The sequence below is a fragment of the Protopterus annectens genome, chromosome 9.part0, assembly GCF_019279795.1.
Source record: "Protopterus annectens isolate FY-2018-M chromosome 9.part0, PAN1.0, whole genome shotgun sequence".
NCBI lineage: Eukaryota > Metazoa > Chordata > Ceratodontiformes > Protopteridae > Protopterus > Protopterus annectens.
This window is the reverse complement of record NC_056743.1, coordinates 1,306,634,719-1,306,656,041: the sequence shown is the minus strand read 5'-3', so window position 1 is coordinate 1,306,656,041 and position 21,323 is coordinate 1,306,634,719. Positions and strand designations below refer to the sequence as shown.

The 21,323-nt window shown below is 41.7% G+C and overlaps 1 protein-coding gene across 2 annotated transcripts in view; it reads left to right on the top strand.

Annotated features, from left to right (window-relative positions):
* The first annotated feature begins 1,925 nt into the window (after positions 1-1,925).
* The window catches only part of LOC122812029 (interleukin-1 beta-like), a 36,694-nt gene continuing 17,296 nt past the window's right edge, over positions 1,926-21,323 (top strand). The window contains exons 1-5 of one of the 2 annotated variants that reach the window (XM_044084269.1): positions 1,926-2,043; positions 3,492-3,551; positions 7,828-7,879; positions 8,463-8,673; positions 10,595-10,774. In XM_044084269.1, the coding sequence (XP_043940204.1) occupies positions 3,499-3,551; positions 7,828-7,879; positions 8,463-8,673; positions 10,595-10,774 (496 nt within the window). In that variant the 5' untranslated portion in view covers positions 1,926-2,043; positions 3,492-3,498. Of the gene's footprint in view, positions 2,044-3,491; positions 3,552-7,827; positions 7,880-8,453; positions 8,674-10,594; positions 10,775-21,323 lie in introns of both variants that reach the window. The other variant, XM_044084268.1, reaches the window with a different exon arrangement.

The following is a 21,323-nucleotide window of genomic DNA, read 5'->3' as shown; positions in this document are numbered from 1 at the left end:
GTTAGTAAAATATAGTGACATTAGTTAAATATTGTTTTTCTGTATCTGTCTGAATCTTTACATCTGTGCTGTTTTTATATTTCCTGTGAATTGCAACTGTGGTGTTTATTGTAAATAGATATTCAGTATTTTTATGTTTTTATTTTATTATTTATCATTAAATATATCCATACCTTTCATCATGGCTGGTCTTTTAGAAAATATTTAACCTTTGAGAATAATTGCATTTATTTAGTGGCACTGTGGCTCCACAATCCTGAAAGTTTTGCCACTTGGTCAAACATTACCATTTGTATAAGTATTAAGTTTACTAAGTATAACTGGGGGGGTTTATATCACAACATTGAACGCAGACTTCATTGAAGTGCACATCAACTAACAGGCTTCATCGAATGCTGAAACCAATGAATCCCTCTTAATGGGAATTCCAAATGGGGACATCACAATGTAAGGGTGTAGGCAGGGGGGGCAAGCCCCCTGCACCCCCACACCCCCCGCTACTTAAATATACCAACTCCGAGATCATACTACAGTGTAGGAAATGGAAATCTTCCATTTCCGCACTGTACTGCACTGAAGCGCGATCTTGGGAGTGGCATTCTAAGTGGCAGGGGGTGCATGGGGTGCAGGGGGTCTTGCTCCCCTGCATGGAGCAAGTTGTCGTTCATCTGCACTCCACAATTTTTTTCCCAACTTCGATGTTTCACCGTTCGATGATATCAGTTTGATGATTTCAACTTTGATGAAGTCTGCATTCTATGTAGTGATATACACCCTAATTGGGTACCCTCATCAGCACCTTAGAATAGCTGGCTTTGGGATGTTCTGGTGGCAGTTTCTACCTTATAGTCTGTGTGGAAGTGGCACAGTGGGTAAATCTGTGCCAGCCCTTCCCAGGGGTGTGTGTGTGTGTGTGTGTGTGTGTGTGTGTGTGTGTGTGTGTGTGTGTGTGTGTGTGTGTGTGTGTGTGTGTGTGTGTGTGTGTGTGTGTGTGTGTGTGTGTGTGTGTGTGTGTGTCAGCTACTTGAAACAGGGACACAGACCCTGATTTCACACAGAGGTGGTGCAGGACTTGGCTTGGAACAGCCGGCTGAGAATTCAACTCTGCGGTGATCAGTGTGGAGTCTTATTTGGGGTCTGGAGAGGAAGTCCAGCCCTAGAACTAGAGTGTACATTCCCTGTGTGCTCTTAAGGGAAATTGTACTTGGTGAAGAGAGCCACATCTGAAAATACTGTGTGTCTCTATTTTTCTCAAAAAATGAATGTTCCCCATTGGTGTCAGTGGTGGGGATTGAGGCTCCTTAATCACTGGCCTAGAGCACAGACATCACAGTAACCACAAAACCAGGTTTAAATATATATATATATATATATATATATATATATATATATATATATATATATATATATATATATATATATTTAAACAGTGCTTTGAAACTGAGATCCATTAAGATGTAACAATGATTTCCAGTATTCTTGGTTCTATTTTGTGATTGGTTGGTTTGTATATTTAAACTGTGACTTTCCCATTGCTGTTCATACTCTGATGAAGTCTTCTATAGACAAAAGTTCTTAGCATGAGTCTTTGTTTTATATTTTGTATTTTGTCTTATTAAATATATAATTTTATCTTCCAGGTCTGGAGAAGTCTTGGATTCCTTTGTTACATGCCACCTACTTGAGTTTCTGATTACTAGTGTTTTGTTTCTAGAAGTTTACTGCTTTTTTTGGTTTAACAGTGTGATGGTATGTCTGTCCTTACTAGTAATTTGGTTGCTGCAAAAGCATTTGCAAGATTTGGGCATTTAAATATGAAAAATGTAAAGAATTGTGAAACTATAGTACACCCGTCACAGCTGACAACGTAAAAAGGAAAAATAAATATTAAGTTCCAGTAAAATGTTGATTTTACTTCCTCAAAACTGTGCGAATGGTGTATTTAAGGAGGACTTATGCCACTTTAGTAATCAGTCAGTGAAAGAAGATACGCACTTGGAAAGCAAAACAGAAAAAGGGAGAGAACTCCAGAAAAAGTTGCAGGTATGTCACTACCTTTTATACCCTGCTGTTTAGACAGATGAGTAAATAGCTAGCTAGATGGATACTGTTATTTTAACATTTTAACAGTAAGTGTTATGCAGTATACAGCACAAGTGTGTGAGGCAACAATGCTTGATTTTTAAGGGCCATTACTATTCTCTATGGTACTTTTTCTTAGAAAGCTAGGGCAGTCTAAGATAAAAAATACAGAGTTTAGGATATGTATTTTGCTGGATCTCCTCCTTTCAACTGAATTGTGTGGAGCCAAATATAGTCCAAGAGAGAAAGATGAAAGAGAAAACTTCACCAACTTTCACTGAAGACATATGGATATATTGATGTATAGAAATGGAGCCTGTTAGTATGAATTTGGGATGCATAGAAATGGAGCCTGTCAGTGGGAATTTGCATTCGGAGCCCCTTAATACTTTTCATACAATTGACACTGTGAGTCTGCATTGGCTGTCAAAAGCAAATAGTCCTTACAATGGATAAATCATCAAGTGTTGTCAGTCTTGAACTATCCTATTTCTGGCAAGAGCAGACCAAAAAAACACAAATCATTTGAGCTAAAGACATACCCCATGTGAATCTGTGTATGGGACCATGTTGCAAAAGCAATGACAATGGGGGAGCTTTGCTGAGAGTTAGGTAGTAGCACTGTAGTCTTCTCTAAGATGCTGTCAGCACCACATGCAAATGACAAGGAAAAGCAAAGCTGCAGAATTAAATAAGTGGCAAATAGAGTGGTACTTCCAGCAGGACTATGAGACAATAAATTATCTGGGAAATGCATAGAGGGCTTGGTGACCGTACAGTGTGGTCCCCCTGCATCCAAGACTCATTAGCTTTCCTAGAACTGGATTGCAGAAATGTATAAAAAATAGATTCTTTAAAATGAAATAAGGGGAACTGTATATGATTACATTAGTTCTACTACAGCAGATGAAGCAAAGAAAGGAAAATGGGAGGAAGAGGAAGTAGATCTTTATATCTTACAATGTCAGAAGTCACAATTACATTTTTTTGTATTATATATAAACACATATAGAGAGGTAATTTAATTAAACAGTGATAGCATTCATTCTGGAGTCCTGAGCTCTTTATATGCAGGATGGCCTAACATTATTAGGGTTAATCTGATGAGCAGACTGTACATTTCCTAATTAAAAGTTTAACATGATCCTTCCTACACTTGAAAAGTATGCCAGCATTGCACTGATATATTGTTTAAACCAGCCTCTTACTAACCAAGCAATATACCTTTCCTTTACTAATCTGAGGGCACAAAACCTTACTTATAGCTAAAATGACAGAAGATGGGTTATCAGACAGCTCAATTGTGTATTTCTTGGTGCAGCACCATTTAACTTAATCAATACAGTTTGCTAATGTTATGCATAAACCATTTCTTGTACTTATGAATTCATATATTTGTCTTGTTTTAGTTTAGAAATGGCTACCAAATGCTTTTCACCATCACATAAACAGACAACTATAAACTACAGGTAAGACTATGAATAACATGTAATCCTTACTGAACTATGTAGTTTTATAAGAGAAGTCTGTGCCCCTAGGATTTTTGCCTGATTTAAATGATTAATGTGTACTATTACACCAACAAGACTGGCACCATGGCAAAGTAGTTGTACTGATTATTAACTAACCATAAGTACTTGACAGGGTATACTAAATGCATGATTTTCCAGTATAATTCTATAAATCTGACAAATGAGGTTAGAAGTACACAAAACCTCCCTTTTCTGATCCCTTTCTTGTCCCCATTTCTCACCTTTTAACTTAACTCTATCCCTGTCCTTATCTCTCTGGCCCCCACTCCCCAAATAAAAATCTCTCTGCAGACCTGTTCACCATATTCTGATATTAAAAAAATTATCCAGGCTGTGCCTGCAAATGGTCTGTTGTGATAAGTGTTCTAACCTGATAAAAATGAAATAAATACCAAATGTGTTTATTTTTGCTGCTGAAATGACATCAGTAGAGCTAGCCCACTGTTATGAGACAACACATTAGCCTGATCTACAGGTAATGGCTAAGTGATGAAAGGTTGTAATTTGGGGAATTATTATACTGAGTAGCCCATGATCTGGAAGACAGTTCAGGTACAATCAGTACAGGAAAACTCATACTGCTCTGGAAGGGGCTGAGACTGTTAGCCCTGCTGCAGACATGGGTCATACATAAACATCCTTGAGATGAACATAACCAGGGTATATGTATTGCAACATGTTGCTGAAAGAATTGACATGACTGTGGAATGCTAAAATGACTGGAAGAAGAAACTGGAATGATACTGGAATGAATGTCTTTATCTGTTAATTACCCAGAAGCGTGCTGAGCAGGTGCCAGTCTCTCCTTTATGTGCCAATTCTTCTTGTACGTTTCAAGATAAAGTCTGCAGATGCTGTAGTTCAGTTAAGAATGCTTTATTGCATAAGTACAAACACTATAATGATACTGGGATTCACAACCATCCTGAGGGCTAGACAGAAACCCTGCTAAACATTCTAACTACAGTCAGGTAGTCACAGCACTGGCATTACACTTTTACAGAGTGGCATGACTATAGAGGATATAACCCCATTTCTGTCTGGATAGCCACAGGATCTGCATTGCACTTTTACAGGGTGTCATGACTACATGGGATATAACCCCATTTCTCTAGAAAGTAGTCAAGAAAGAGTGAGGGATCCTAAAGATACTAGGTATGTGAAAGATCTGGCACAGAGGTGGGCCCCTTCTTGGAAATTGTGGAAGCATTTCTGAAATAAGTCAGATATCTAGATAACATATAATAAAGACATCAATGCGTACCACTGGACAGCTTTCAAATATACCAAACATTTCCATTCCCCATTTCTGGAAAACACTCAGAACCATTTCTACTTTTCAACACATTTCATATTCACTAACTTAATGCTACTCTTTCACTAGAGCATATAGATTGCATGTCATGTAGTTAATGATTTAATAATTTGATAAAAATCATATAACATAACTGATGTGTGCATTAGCTATATCTGTGTGATATTTGTTTGTTTGTTTGCTTGCGTTTGTTAACTGAAGTAGACTACTGGTTCACATGGATCTTTTTCAGAATCAGCCCAAGAGCACTAAATAGTTAAATGACCTACTCAGTCACACAATAGGCAAATGAAGGCTGAGGAAATGAAACATATGCATAGTTATAAGTATATGCATAAACATCTCATCTAGGAGATATTTGACTTATGCTATGTGTACAGTACTAAGGCACACCTGATAGGGATGGAACAGTAAAGCAGTTGCTTCGGTCACATGGGTTAATAAATGCAGTCCAGCAGAGGCTAGGATAACAATGTTGACCATTGTAAGATATAGTAATATTTTTTTTTCAAAAAGTAATATTCAATGTGGGAAGAGTACATTCACTGCTCAAATAAATACACAAATAAAACAAAATAACCCATGATGCTTGCCGTGCTATGAATCCTTCATATGCAAGATCATTTTGGTAGATGCACTGACACAAACACATCCAAATCTTAGCTAGTGGAATCTGTTTAGCCTGAGTGCATTATTAAATACCTATATATTATTATGCATTGATGAGCCAATGGGACGAAACATTTTCCAGTGGGAACTTGCAAAATCTCCAATGATACCTTTTACAAAGGGAGGTTTGTAAATGTTTTTGAACATATAGCCCAACTGTGTACAGACCAGTTCTGCTTACTTTATGGTAGACATCTATTGTTATTTCAAATTAAAGAATTCCTGCAGTTGACAACTGACATTTAAGCAGCATAGAACAATATTTGGTATCCTAAGTGCAGGTGTGAGTTATTACCTCCAAGGGAATGTTCTTCATGTCATACTTTCTCCAGAGAATATCTAAGGTTGCCTTCTTCTTCTTCTTTTGTTTATTCCTGGTTAGGGGTCACCACAGTGGATCACCTGTCTGCTCATGATTGGCAATGGAGTTTTACATTGTTAAGTTGCCAGCCCGGGGCCCAACCTTCCATGGAAGGCATACACTCATGCCTAGGTCCAATTTAGAGCATCCAATCCACCTACAGCATGTCTTTGGGATGTGGGAGGAAACCGGAGCACCCGGAGGAAACCCACAAGAAGGACATGCAGACTCCACACAGAAGGCACCCCAGCTTAGGATCAAACCAGAGAACCTCTTGCTGTGGGGCACCAATGCTAACCGCTGCACCACCGCGGCCACCCAGAATATCTAAGTTTGCCTATCTGTTCTTTAGTCTAAAAGACCAAGGGGGAAGAATTAAATGTTATACATGGTACAAAACTTAAAGTGTAAATAAGTTATCAAAACCACAGCTACTAAAGCCCATTTGTGGAGGTCAAACCTCACCTCCCAGTCTACCGTTCTGATTTTAGATAGCATAAGATTTCTTCAAACAGAAGCTAAAATTTTAGAAACATTTATCAAAATTAATTCTTTTAACTAGATTGCTGCTGCATAGACAGTGTGCATTAGGGCTCCACCCCTATGTAGGAGAACGTCCATGCTAATTTGAGACGTTTATGTTCGCAGATGCAGTAGTACGTGTATTGTACATCTGTGCCTCATTACTACATAAAAGCAGTGGCAACTTGACTGAAAGGAGCTCTACCTTACAAACATGACTGATTCCTACAACTTCTGTTTGCTGACTGCGTGATACAGTCAATTCATAGATTCACAGGTGTTTACTAGTTTGATGACCATAAGGACCTTTTTAAGCCTAGCCATGCATCCCAAATCTCTGACAAGTTCTGATACCATTGATAAGTGTAAGCATGGGCCTGGGAGATGAACCATTTACAGGTTACCTGTGTCCATTAGAGACATAGGTGCCAAGCCAGGAATTAATTTCTTGTTCCCCATCCAATTGTCCAAGTTGGGTTAGGGAGGAACTTTGCTTCACATGGATGGGGAGCCTGTTCTAGAGATGACGTAGTATCTGGGATACATACCTGTCTCTCCAGCAGGTTCTATTTATATCACAGTTAAGGTTTAAGTCTTTCGAACAGGTAATTCTGGTGGTGTTTGTTTTGTGGATATGCAGGAGGGCCATTAGAGTGGGGTCTGACAATGCCCTATATGCCAGGCATAGATCTCCCCTCAACAGCCTGCAGGAGACAGAAAACAGGGAAAGGGCCTTGAGGTAGTCTGCATAGGATATTTTACTGTATTCTTTTACTGAGGAACCTCTGTGGACATTCCAGTTGTTGGATATGCCAAATAAGGTACATACCAAAGGGGGCACTGTACTCAATGACAGGTCTGATAAATGTAAATACAGTGAACAATGACTTCCCTGGACCTGCATGGCATACCTTTCTTTATAAGTTGTACAACATAAAATGATTCCCTCACTACTGTAGACAAGTGATGGTCAAAGGCTAGTTTACTGTCTATGTGTGTCCCTAAGACCCTGACTATTGGGTCAGCTCTAAGGGCTGTGTTGTCAATATGATAGTTACCAAGGGTGGATGACTTCCCAAAGGATACTATTATGCATTTCTTGGCATTTAGTTTTAGTCCATGGCTCTGACACCAGTTGTTTGTCTGTGTCAGCCCTTCCTGGAGAACATTTGTGTCGGTGTGGGAATTACATTAACCAGTTCTTGGTAACCATTGGAAAGCAAACTCATGTGCCTTATCCAAGCAAACCAGAAAAAGAAAAAAAATGACTAAATAAAGTTGCAGAAAGTCTGAAATTCTTACAAGGCTTGTATATGTTCTAACTGTTTTCATGGTCTCATTTACAGAATCTGCTCTGAAAATGAATTCTACGAAGCAGACTTCCCAAATACAAACCAGGTAAATTCCAACTGCATGATTAATTAGTTATAATATTCAAGAGCATCTCTATGTTCCTAGTATGCAAGTTGTCTATGAGTTCAATCTCTCTGTGCCTACTGTCAACCTTTGCTGTGAGCTGTTTGGCCCATAAATGCTGTAGCTGTTCTGCCATGTCAAAAGCTGCAGCACAGTGTTGTTTTTGCTAACATTGCTTTTGAAATCACAACTCATATCCTGTTATTTTCTTCCATATGCTGCTTGCTGGAAGGTGTCACTTCCTGATCCGCCATCGTCCAGCTTAGCTAGTTATTAATAGCTGAGAAACATACAGCAACACTGTGGTACACGTCTCATTTTCCACAAGTCATTTGCGGGGTCCAGAATTATACTGACAACCCGCTGTTAACTATCAGAATCTACCAGCTCATCCATTCCAAGCTTATTACTGCCACACGTCTTCCACCCCAATGAAAATGAATTAAATTATATCACTTTGTTTAACCTGTTAAACATAACTATTTGAAAGCAACACCTTTTCAGCAATGTTTTCTTTTTGTTCTAATATCTAACATGACTGTTTCTGTCTATTTTGTTTGTACAGCATAGTCCCAAGACAGCCTGCTGGTATGAGGCCACTACTCCTGACATCCCCATTCAACCACTTCCTGCAAACAGCGATGTGCACCATGTGAGCCTCAAGTCTGCTGGTGAAGCTGTGATCGCAGTCATAAGGCTGGCACAACCACTTCAGCAAAGCAAATGTTTCAGCGATAAGGATCTGCTTGGCCTGCTTTTGAATTGTTTTGTGGAAGGTAAGATATGTTTCCCATTTTGTTAATACTTCCAATCAGAATTTCTGATATCTTAAGAGTATTAGCTTTTGAACTGTACACTTAATGTTATTCTTATTCAGAAACATTAGATGAGATAGCAGAATAATATTCTGGTGCACGTGTTAACGACTTAATGTCTCTTCACAAGCAATATGTAGTTAATCTGTTTTCCTGTTTTTTTTTTGTTTTTTGTTTTTTTTTTGCCTAATACATCTGACCTGCTACAATTTTCAGACCAACAAGCAATCACCCTACCAAATTGGAAACTCTAAATTGGCAGCAGATGTGAGTGTGCATGAGTGTGTGTGGTAGAGAATGACCACAGCAGGACTAGCCACCTGGCGATATGAACAATGGCTCTACGTGATGGGTCACTGCTGCTGTGATACCCTGACCCTATGTGCAAAACAGGAAAAAGAAAGTTGACGCCAGTGCAGTCACTCTACCCTCTAAGGATGGTCTAGATCTGTTTGTCATATTCATCACCACTGCATTATGTCTGCCATAGGGATGGAATCCATTATGTCAAGAAATATGCCTTCTTGTGATTAGTTTTCCTTCAGTATTAACTGACAAGTCCTTCAAACTTTGCATATCAAGTGTGCTAGGAAATATGTCTTCTTGATTTGTTTTCCTTTAATACTAACTGACCTGGCCTGTTAGCCCTGCATCCTGATCTGGCATGATGCTTCATACACATCTCCAATACATTTCCAAATCTCACACAACAGGATACAAATGGTTTTAACCCTTAAAAACCTCCTACCAATGTAAAAACAACTTTCTTTTGCATACTGCCAAGGTGTCAGTTCTTTTGGCTTATTTTTATATTTAATAAAAGTTATGTTTTGACCACTCAGAAGTGACCAAAGTTTTGTTTGAAGTATACATTTGCTTTTATTGGTCACTTAAAACAATGTGATTGCGTGTAGAGATAGTGGCCATGTGTCTACATACTCACACAGGATGCAATGTCAACAACAAGCAGTAATAATATTAGTAATTTAATTACAGGGGTCAGGGTTTACCAAAGCAATCCAAAAAAAAAAAAAACACAAATACATGTATCCAGTTATTCACTGTCTGCTTCATATAACTTTAACCTCTCCAGAATTACATGCATGCTATTCCAGAACCCCAGTGAACCAATCACAGGCTTTACTTACAAGGACACTTCTCACTGTTGTTCTCACATTGCTACCTCTGGTGGTTGTGTACCAGATGATAGTTACAGGAGCATGTCCTCAGTTCTTAGTAGGCTTTATGCAGCTCTAGTAAAAATTTCACTATGTTTTTCACAGGCCTTGTCTAGCTGTAGTGAATTGTTATTCAATCAGATGTATACCAGTGGAGAACTAAGTTATGTTCACATACTACCACATGACTTCAGCTTTTCGTGACTGATGTATGTGAGTAACAGCAATCAGTGTTAATTTTCCCTGGATCACTTCCTTCCTCAGACTGTTTTATTTATTCACTTCTCAAAGGCCCATGGGAACAGAATTGTTCTTATCTATGAGATTGCTCTAAACAGAACTCTACATTGCAGTGTGAAAACTATACCATCTTCCGCATTAAACTCATGTAACACTAAGGGTAACATTTGACTTGCAGGGCAAATTTTTCCTTTTTAAAACGTGTAGAGACAATTTAAGCATGTGTTATACAAAAACAAAGTAGCAATATTGCAGTTATATAGCTTACTTAAAACAGTGCCACATGAATGTTACATTATAAAGTTCAAATCACATAGTTTGCAATGCAAGACTGTTTATAGACTGGATAGTACATTCATTAGGGAGGTCTCGTGGTGACCTTCTTCCTTAAAGTGCTCATGTGAAGGTATGATTGTGATCCAGCCTGTATAACCTAGTAACGTAACTTTCTTTAACTATTTTAGAGCCAGTCAATTTCATAAACTTTGATGAATACGAATCAGATTCAAAGCTAAGCTTCAAACAAACAGCTGTTGTAACAAGAAACATCAGGGACACCGACCAAAAATGTTTGGTGCTAAGAGAAGAAAGCAGAGCTCGTTTAATTTCTGTCCATCTGCAAGGTCTTGACAGTAATCAAGAAGGTAGGAGCCATTTAGTATGAATTGCATGCTGTGCTCTCAGCACAGATTTTTTTGCATGTTTTAAAGGGAAAGATTCTGATGAAGGTCAAATTCATATCCCATGTTTATAATACTCGAGAAAAAAATAAGTAATTTCTGATTGGAGGAGAAAAGAGATAAAGTGCTTTACATATATATTTTTAACTTTTCACATTTGTTAAAGAAATAGCAGTCATATCACCAGCTTTGCCAGTTGGAAACACACAGATGGAGTAGGCAAATGTACTTGGTCTGCAGCCTTTTGAACCAATACAAAAAGCATTTGTACGTTGGATTGTGTGTCATAATACCAATAACATTTTTGTGAATGGAAAAGGTACAAGGCTGTGACACCATGTAATAAATTATTTTCTTAAATGGGAAAAGGGATTATTGATGGGGCATACATTGCTAACTGATTGTTTCTACTGTGGTCTGGAAAGCTGCCTCAAAGTTCCCAGGGATCATTTCTGTTCACTCAGTCTCTCTTTCTCCTTTCCTTTACAGCTTGTGTCCCATTGCTACTTATTTAACTTCATTTCCTTTCATCTTCTTCCTCTTACTTGCCTCTGCCTCTCCTCTACGATCAACTTTCTCTCTGAAGTTACTTATTCTCCCTCAACAACTGGCACCATTTTCAAACAGCCTTTCCATCCTTACAAAGGGAATTTCCTCTGCTCCCCGAGTAAGGGTGCATACCACTTAAATGTTATATGTAAAGCCATTATTGTTATATTATTCTATACTTTTTATTGTGTGTACACTGATTTTGTTATACTGGGTTTTACTGGGTGCTTTAAACTGTTGAATTTTGCTGTGCATTTTTAGTGCTGCACAGCACTCTTCCGATGTTGGTGATATCTTCCCAGGCTAAGGATTCGAGTGAGCATGCTACCAATATACTCCTCAGGATTCATCAAGCTCTGCACAGCATGCAGGAATAGTGCAGGAGCTGCTGCAGGCAATATGGCCATCGAGAGATCCAGGAACAAGCTCCTGGGATGTACACGAGCACTCCTGCACTATTCCTGCATGAACACAGCTCCTGTATTCAAATTACCCCATTTGCAGGTGAAAACCATGCAAATGAGGTGAATTTGCAATCCAGGAAGCTGGTAGCTGGCTGTGCAGGACTAGTGTAGTCTGCAGAAATGTAATCGGTTAGTAACTAAGTACATGTCTGCAAACTACAAAATGGAGCCATGACAGCTCCAAATAAAGGGTGCGTATAATGTGGAAAGCATGCCAATGGACAAATATATGGCCATTGGCATGGAAAACAGTTGCAAAAAAAATAAATAAATAAATAACGTTTATTTTTTTAGCCAATTTCGTCTGTTTAAGCATAGGGCAGCAGCGCACAAATGGGATAGGGCCAAAAATAAAAAAAAAACTTGAAATAAGCATTCTAACCAAAATCACAAATTTTGCCATTATACTCAATGGCAGGCAGAAGACAACATTGTCAGTGAATACTGGTTGCTAGGGGGGAAGTCTCAGTGTCAGACTTGTAACTAGGCATTAGCAAGCAATCCTATGCAAATGAGGGGAATGATACTGAATCCCAGATCACCCCTCATGGCTAGCCTGCATCCAACCATGTAGGTGCAGGAAGACCATGGTGCAAGCCTAAGAGCTAGATGACATCATAGAGGAGTGTGTCAGGCATACTGTAAGCTCATTGGAGACCTGTGGCTCGGGTTTGCCCGTAGCTTAGCAGAGCTAAGTAAGGGGGTGTGTCTGAAGTTACCAAGCACTCTTTACACTGCCTAGGTGAGTGCGCGCGCCGCGCACTGTGTTTTAAAGGGAAAAAAAACAGGAAATAGCAGCTCCATGCACATATGAGCACTGTGTTTGTGTGGCACCCCTGGGCTTAAACAGGAAGGCAATGGGAAGGGAAAACAGCAATAGGAAGGTATTCAATGAGAACTAGCATAGATAGCAGGTGAAATATATCAGAATCAGCCAATTCCACAGGCAGCAGCCCAGCCCAGCACACCACTATAAACTATGCAAACACCTTTCCCTCTGTTTTTTCCCACATACTCTACACCACCGGTGTACACAAGTGGGGAAATTTTACCAAGCAAAAGCAACAAAATGATAGGGGCTGCAGCAGCTATCATAAATCAACATGTTGAAGAGGCTGAGGGTGGTGAGGATGAGAATGCTGATGACCAACCCACAGTGAGGGGAAGGAGAAGAGTGTACAGACCCAGGGTAACCTACCAGGGTCTACATGAGCTAGAGATAGTGGAGCACTATAGGGTGGACAAAGGCCTCCTACAGCAAATTGTTGAGCTGTGCCTGCCACACCTCACACACAGAACCAACAGAGGGGAACCCATCCCAGTGGATACCAAGGTATGTGTAGGTCTAAGAATACTAGCCACAGGTACCTTCCAAAGGCAAACTGGGGATATCATGGGGATCTCACAGGCATCAGCATCCAGGGTACTCCACCAGTTCCTGGATGCCATGTCAGCACATGCCGGTGAGCACTTATATTTCCACAACAGCCATGAGGCGTTGACCAGCAATATGTGTCACTTCCACCAAATAGCAGAATACCCTGAGGTAGTGGGTTCTGTAGACTGCATGCACATATGCATCAAAGCACCACCCGGTGAGCGGGGTAGGGTCTACATCAACTGCAAGGGCTTCCCCTCCATCAACTGCCAGGTCGTGTGTGATGCCCAGGGCATTATAATGAATGTGTGTGCTGGCTGCCTTGGAAGCTATCACGACTCCCACATCTGGCATATGGTGCAGTTGTACCAGACATTTGCCAATGGGGATATCCCATATAGTCACCTAGTGGGGATGGTGGTTACGCACTGGAGCCGTGGCTGATGACACCCATCAGAAATGCACACACACCCAAACAAGAACTCCATAATGAGGCACACACACAGACCAGAATCATAATAGAGTATGTGTTTGGGATGCTCAAGTCACGGTTCCAGTGCCTGGACACATCCAGTGGAGCCTTGCAGTACTCACCAGCTACATGTACCCAAATTGTCATCGTATGTGCCATGCTACACAATATGATCCTGCAGAAATAGCTGCAGCAGGAACAGCATGGGGCAGGGCCACACAGCTCCCCACCATTGCCAAGGCCTGCACAGGCACAGAGTGACTCAGAGGAGGAACAACCTGAGCCTTCCCCAGTAGGCAGAAAGAGGCATACCCAGTGTGCCCGGGCCATGGCAAAGAGGCAACGCATAGCACATACACTGACACGGTAGGAGCCCAGGGAATGACACCTCTTTCTGACTTGCACATACAGTATAAAGGATGCCAAACATGACACTACCTGTGCTTAATCATGTATATGGAGTGTAATATGTGCATCTGACATAGTCAGCCCTCCAGCACCATTCTCAATACTGGCACAGCCACAAGGTAAGTCATTCTCCCTACCAATTGCTGAATGGAGTAGTATGTGTTATTACTTGTATCTATGGTATGGATGTGAGCATGCAAACTGCCAATGTATGTTATGTCATGGACTCCCAAATAACAACATAACACAGTCCACAGAACCCAAATGCAAGGCATGTGGAGAAATCCCAGTAACATGTCCACCACATCCTACTGCATGAACTGTAGACCAACACCGAATTACTGCTGGGATGAGGTGATAACTATAGGGAACTTATCAGATAATGTTTGCATAATGTTTGGAAGAGGATAGAATAATAGGGGGGGTAGGAGCATGGACAGTACGGAGTGTGTTAAGTCGGAAACTCAGCCGTGTGCACATACTATCCCTGCCTGCAAACACAGGAATGGGTGTCTACAAACCTGCTCATAAACCACATTGTGAAGGGATAATGTCCAGAATTATGACCCCTGCCTCTGGGTAACCTGTGTAAATCTGTACAGCTGTGAGGTATGGCCACAGCAGGATATGGTCATACTGTCATGTTGATGGATGTACAAGCACTGGATCCTCAGCCACCACTGTACCATGGTGATGAACCATTTACACAAACTCAGCAGCAAGTGTCTGAAGCTTCCCCTCCAGAATGGCATGATTGTGCAAGAATACGTAGGCTGCAGACCACAATACTGGACAGAGCTGTATTCACTCTGTGTTCCCCAGGGCATTACTGCAAGCAAATATGTATACCTGACAGTACTTGATGATATAAAACATCACAGTGTAAAACAGTACATATGTCTGAATATCTCTGCTAACACCAAGACCATGTAGCAGAAGCAGCACAGACACAATTACATACAGTAACCCAGTATCCTTGGCCCATTTTCACCCCATATTGTCAACCAATCTACTGATATCCTGCAGAAACAGTTGCTAGCTGTAGGTGTAGAACACAAAAGCCTGCACTGGAGTACAACCTACCTGAAATGGATTCACACATTCAATACAGAAGGTCACACTGAGCATGCTCCCACACTTAGAGAAATGAAGCCCATGTCTGACAACAAAAAAACTGAAAGGTCATACTGGGCATGCTCACACACTTAAGCCCATGTCTGGCAACAACAGTGGACTATACATATCTGACAGTCACAGATGTTTGTGCACATAAACCTTAGTACATACCAGTCATGCTTTGCACATACATTGGATAGGAATACACACATATATCCAAGGACAGCACACTATAACAGGCCCGAATTACAGATACATAGATGTGTGGAAGAGAGTGAAAGACAGTGACAAAGAGTCTTTCATGATGCCTGACCCACCCAGCACACATCCAATTAGCTAAAACCACATGATGTGCAAATGTCAATCACTGTAGATATTTGTCCCTGGTATCCCTTAGGATTATAGTGTATGTGGTGCTTGTGCTGTGTAACATGACTGTACAAGTCAGTAGTCATCTAGCAATTATATACACGTACCTGTGGAATATAAACCTGTGTGTGCCTGAGTGTTGTGTGTTTGCTTCCAGATGAATGGGTTATGGCCCATGCACACACACTGCACTCCCCATTGCCCTATTATGGCAAGCCTGCTGATGTCTTTACCTTGAAATACACCTTTGGGGAAGATGTAGCCCTATAAGCTCCATGGCATGTGCTATAGCTGCATAATACTATAGTGTGATATACTACCTAGGTAGGAGTTCAAATCCCAGACATGGCAACTGTGTGTGTGTTTGTCTGTGTAGGGATCAATAATTTTTAGGCCATTCACACTCACTACAATATCAAATGCCCTACTTTGGCAGAGCTGCTGATGTCATTCACTTTGAAATACACCTTTGAGGAAGGAGTAGCCCAGTAATCTCTGTGGCATGTCCTATAAATGTATAATGCTGTAGTGTGATGTACTAATTAGGTAGGAGTTTTCTTCCCAGACATGGCAACTGTAGGACTTTGTGTGTGTGTGTTTTTATCTGTGTAGGGATCAATGCTCTTGGGCCATTCACAGTCACTCCAACTTCCATTGCCCTACTTTGGCAAGCCTGCTGATGTCATTCACTTTGAAATAAACCTTTGGGGAAGGAGTAGCCCAGTAATATTTGTGGCCTTTCTTATAACTGTGTAATGCTGTAGTGTGATGTACTAGTTAGGTAGGAGTTCTGTTCCCAGACATGGCAACTGTAGAGCTTTGTGTGTGTGTTTATCTGTGTAGGGATCAATGACCTCTGTATAATAATGGAGTGCACCTGCAAGATCACAGATGTTGTCACCTACAGCTGAAAAAGCAGCCCTCTGCAGCCTCAGACCCTGTCTGGTGTACCGTTCCATACATACCTGCACCTCCATGACAGCCTGAAACATGCATCTGGTGGTACCAGATGTGGCACTTCTGTCAGAGGCACGATGACCAGCAGCCCTCCCATGAGCACCCCTGTACATCTGCCTATGTGGTACCCTGCTGGACATCCAGCTATGGCTGCTGTGTCCAGACACAGCAAACATAGATACCACACTGTCCTGTGCACTGCCACCAACCACCAACTGTCCCTCTGCTATGGCCACTGGTGATGGGGTATCTATAGTCACTGTGACGGTGTGTGGGGATGGGATGGATAACAGGGGGATGTCAAATGATGGTGCAGTTTTGGCCTCTGAAACCCTGCCTATGCCTCAACACACCTATCACAATTTTCAGTGCCTGTATGGACACCAACATCTGATTACATGCAAGAGGAACCCTGACCCACCTCACCACCTGTGATGGGAAAACAAGAAACGCACTTTAAGACCTGTACGTCATTGATTAACAGTATACAGACACACACACACACATCCTGACATTCCACCATAATGCCCTATCCCTGAGTTTCCAGACTGTCCCAAGTTTATTCTCTTAAGTTCCCCATCCTGCATCACACTTGGAAACTTATACTCATTAATACAAATCATTAACGTATCATTTTTCTAATTGCCTAGACAAGTGATCACAAAACATGACCTGTTACTTCATTACCTCTTTGACTTGATTGGAGTTGTTTTTACAAGGACTCACTGCTGTCATCCAGTGTTCACCCTGGGTTTGTCCAGACATCATGAGCATGGCCCCCATATGTTAGAGGCTACTACAGTCACTCAATAATGTCACGCACTGGAGTGTCATAAGTAACTATTGCTCAGTAGAAGCAAGATCTGTTGCTCTATTAACTTATTATATAGACAACAGTAATATTTGAATACACTCACTGGTGTTGTCTAGGGATTCCCCAATGCATCTGTAGTGCTGCATACGTGGGTATTCTTTCACCTTTCTGCTGATTGCAATTTTAACAGTATACCTGGTGTCTAGTTTCCCTCCCAGTGTATGTTGCGTGCTACAGACCTTATTATACTATAGCTGTCCTGAGATTACATATCAGACAAGTATTCCTGGTGTCTCATGTGTCAGTCCATGTCCATGCATTGCACAATTCCAAAGGGAAGTCGAGACGTATGAACAACCCCACAATCACATATGTGCATACATGGAAACACACACAAACACACACACATACACACACACATCCTACATGCATCAACCCCCCCTCCACTCCACCAGATTGCACTTACAGACAAAATAACCCCCCACACACACACACACACACACTTACAGGTGAGGTTGCACAAAGATATTACAGACAGACCTCCCATTACCCATCTGTCAGCATGCATAACATATGGTACTCAATAACATGCAGCTCCGCTATAGTCAATCCATGCTAGCAACAGTATACATGTGTGTGATGTATGGGCTGTGTTAGTAGGTGATGCCCCTTCCCCTGAAAAACACTCCACCCATGTACACATTATTGCTGTCCACCTGTTCAGCACCCTGTCATGTACTGTACACCATACCTCACAGGTGTACAGACCATTGCTGAATGTGTATTACTGTGTCAGTTATGTCTGCTCTGCTGCTCACAGCCCCTATGTGTTTGTCCGACACATACTAGGGATGATATGTGGACAGATGTCATTTGTGAATGCCTGATGTCTGATTTACATATGTCATCATCAGTAGTACATGTATAACCAATATGATACAATTGCACTGACAACCATCAAACCTTAATGTGGCTATGGGTAGTGTACGCACCCTTATTGATTTGACCCCCTCTTCCTCGATATGCCATGGGACCATATTACTGCATATGTTAACATCACATGAGCCTGATATGTGACATGTGTCCTCTACAATCAAATGCAGTGTCAAACCAATGTGTTAGTTGTGCTGATGCTGATTGAGATGCATTCACTTTGTGGGTGCATATGTGTGCACGCTCTTATCATGATGGTTTGTTACGTGTACTACAGCAGTCACTATTCCTGGCAGGGGTATACTAGCATGGACCATCTGCATTTGCCAGTATATGGTCAGTCTGCCCTACACATGTCCCCCAACTCTGCATGATTGCAAGGTCAACTCATGTGCACATCCCTTGGAGTTCACACACTGCCATCACTATTGCTGTGGAGTCAGGGTTACATCTGCCACAGTTCCTGACCCTGACTGTGTGCAGATAAAGCCATTCATAGCAGCCCTTGGATCCCTGCTGCAGTGCACTGTTGTGTCATGATTATACACCCTCCCCACCTTCAGCCTTTTTGCAGATGCTTGACAATTGTGGCCTACACGTGTGCCAGTTTGCAGTGTCCCAAACAATGAACACCATGTGTAGCAGCCAAGTCCCAGCTAATGAATGGCAAACATACAGGTGTACACTGGCACTGGCACAGTACAGATGGGGATGGTGGGCGTGAGGTGGCGTGAGATGTTGGTTGTGCAGCACATATATCTTACGTGATACTGTCTGTAGGTTTCCATCGTGGTCTTGGTGCACCAGTACACATTGCAATGCATGCCTTTTGGAGACCTCTTTTGTTATGCATATGCTACCTGTAGAGAAGCCTGGCTGATGTTTCCTGTGGTACAACTGTCACATCTTATCACCCTAACCCATGGGCCACACATTTGCAGAGTCCAGGCAATTTCTGACACAGGTACTGCACAGATAGTACTTGCTAGATGTTCCTGCAACCCCCTCAGTGTTGTGGCATGTTACTAGGCAGCCTGCATGACCAGTTTGCTACATATGACATCATCTGTCTTGTACGGCCATCTGTTTATTTCCTACATTATTCCTGTCTCATACATCCTCGCCACATACATGACTGTCTGCACTGTTTGCCATGGTATATGCAATGGTGAGGTATGTCTACATGTCCGACTCCTGGGTGCTACCTGCTGGGTATGAGGTCCATGCCATGGCATGTAAGATGTGTGCAAGCCATGGCTGCCTCTGTTGCAGCTAAGTGGGTACATTTGATGGCCAAAAGTCTTGGACAGCAGACCATTTCTTGCTATGACATTGGGGACGTGTACTTGCTGAAAGGTGAGTTTCCATGACAAATGCATGCGGTCAGTATCTCAACACCTGCTTCCACTATATTGTATCAGGAGTGTGTGCACACATATGCTTCCAGTGTTTGTGAAGCTATGTATTCCCCATATTTGCTGCCCTAACATATGATTCCATATTGCACACTCATTGTTCATGTTAGGACCACATTGCAGGTTGTAAGGGTTGTGGACTGCAGTATTGTGATGTGCCATAGTGTAGATCTGTAACAGTTACCATTGTAATACTGGTATATACACTGTTGTAGCACTGTATAATGGTGATGTTTCACACATGTCCCTACAGTAGGCTATTTGTGCCTCCATTATGATCATCTCTGTGCACACATTTTGCAATGACAGGATGTTAGTTATATTGCAGGAGTCTGACATACCCTTCAGATACACCATCAAGATAACCACTGTGATGCAGTGCAGTTAACAGCAACAATATGTGAACATGTACGGCATGCATTATTGGTAGGTGTGTTAAATGTGTGCATGGAATATACCATAGCCATAACATGACCAGTGTATTGGCAAACCTGAACAGAGACAATACTCACCAGCTACAGGCTGCTGCCTTGGAGGTATACCAGAGGGACCTACATAAGTGTGTGAGACACGTGATGTCAGTAGCCACAGCTGTGGCATTGGTACAGGGTGGGTGCAGCATTACAGTGCATCAATTGTACAAGCCCACAATACTACAGATTATGCACATCTGTTTATTGCTACTACACAGCAATAGACTATATATATGTAATCTCACATATGTATGATCTAACTGTACAGATGTGGATGGATACACACTAGTGGTCTACTGAGGTGCCCTGTGGCCTTACCTGCATGCTCCTCTGCCATTGTGTGGGTAGCACCCACCTCCACTATGCTCTCTGCCAGGTGTTGTGTGTGCAGGCTGGCAGATGCCCTGAGGCTGGCAAGGAGCTGCTCAATATGTGTCAGGGGGGCTGGATGGCATAACCCTCCCCCTTGTTGTGAGCTAATCCCCCTTGACTGCAGCAGCATGCCAACGGACATTGCGAAATAGGTCTGTGGTTATGCAGGCTGACATTGTTTACTCTGTGGACAAGATTGTTCCACAGGGTGGTCCACTCCTGCTGCTCATGGGCTGTTCGGCCAAACAACACCTGATGGTGCTGCACCAGGTGTGAGATGATTACCTCATTCTCCTCCACTGTATAAATGGGAAGCCTCTCATGGGACATCCTGCCTAAAAGACATGAAGATGGAAACAGGTCTGAGGACCACATACAGCAAGGTTATCTTAGTTTTTAATACACATCTCTGTCTCCCCCCATCATATCTGCAACAACAATCTGATCACACAACTCAATATGTATGTCTACAGAATACCTACCATTGTGACATATATCGTATTGTACAACAATTTGTGCTATGTGTTTGTAGCCATGTTCCCTGTGGGGACACTATCATTGCTGGCTTGTTACGGACAATGTCACATGCATGCCACTGTAAGGGCCACTATGGTTCCATTTATGCACGTGGTCTGTTTGCTATGTGATTTCTGCACATCTGTTGTTTTGTGCTATTGGAGATATCTATGCATGCTGTTGGACATGATCCAGGAATGTGTGGACTATTACTACCCACATATGTTCTATAACAGTGACACAATAGCATGTTTAGGGAACATTTGCCAGCAGAACC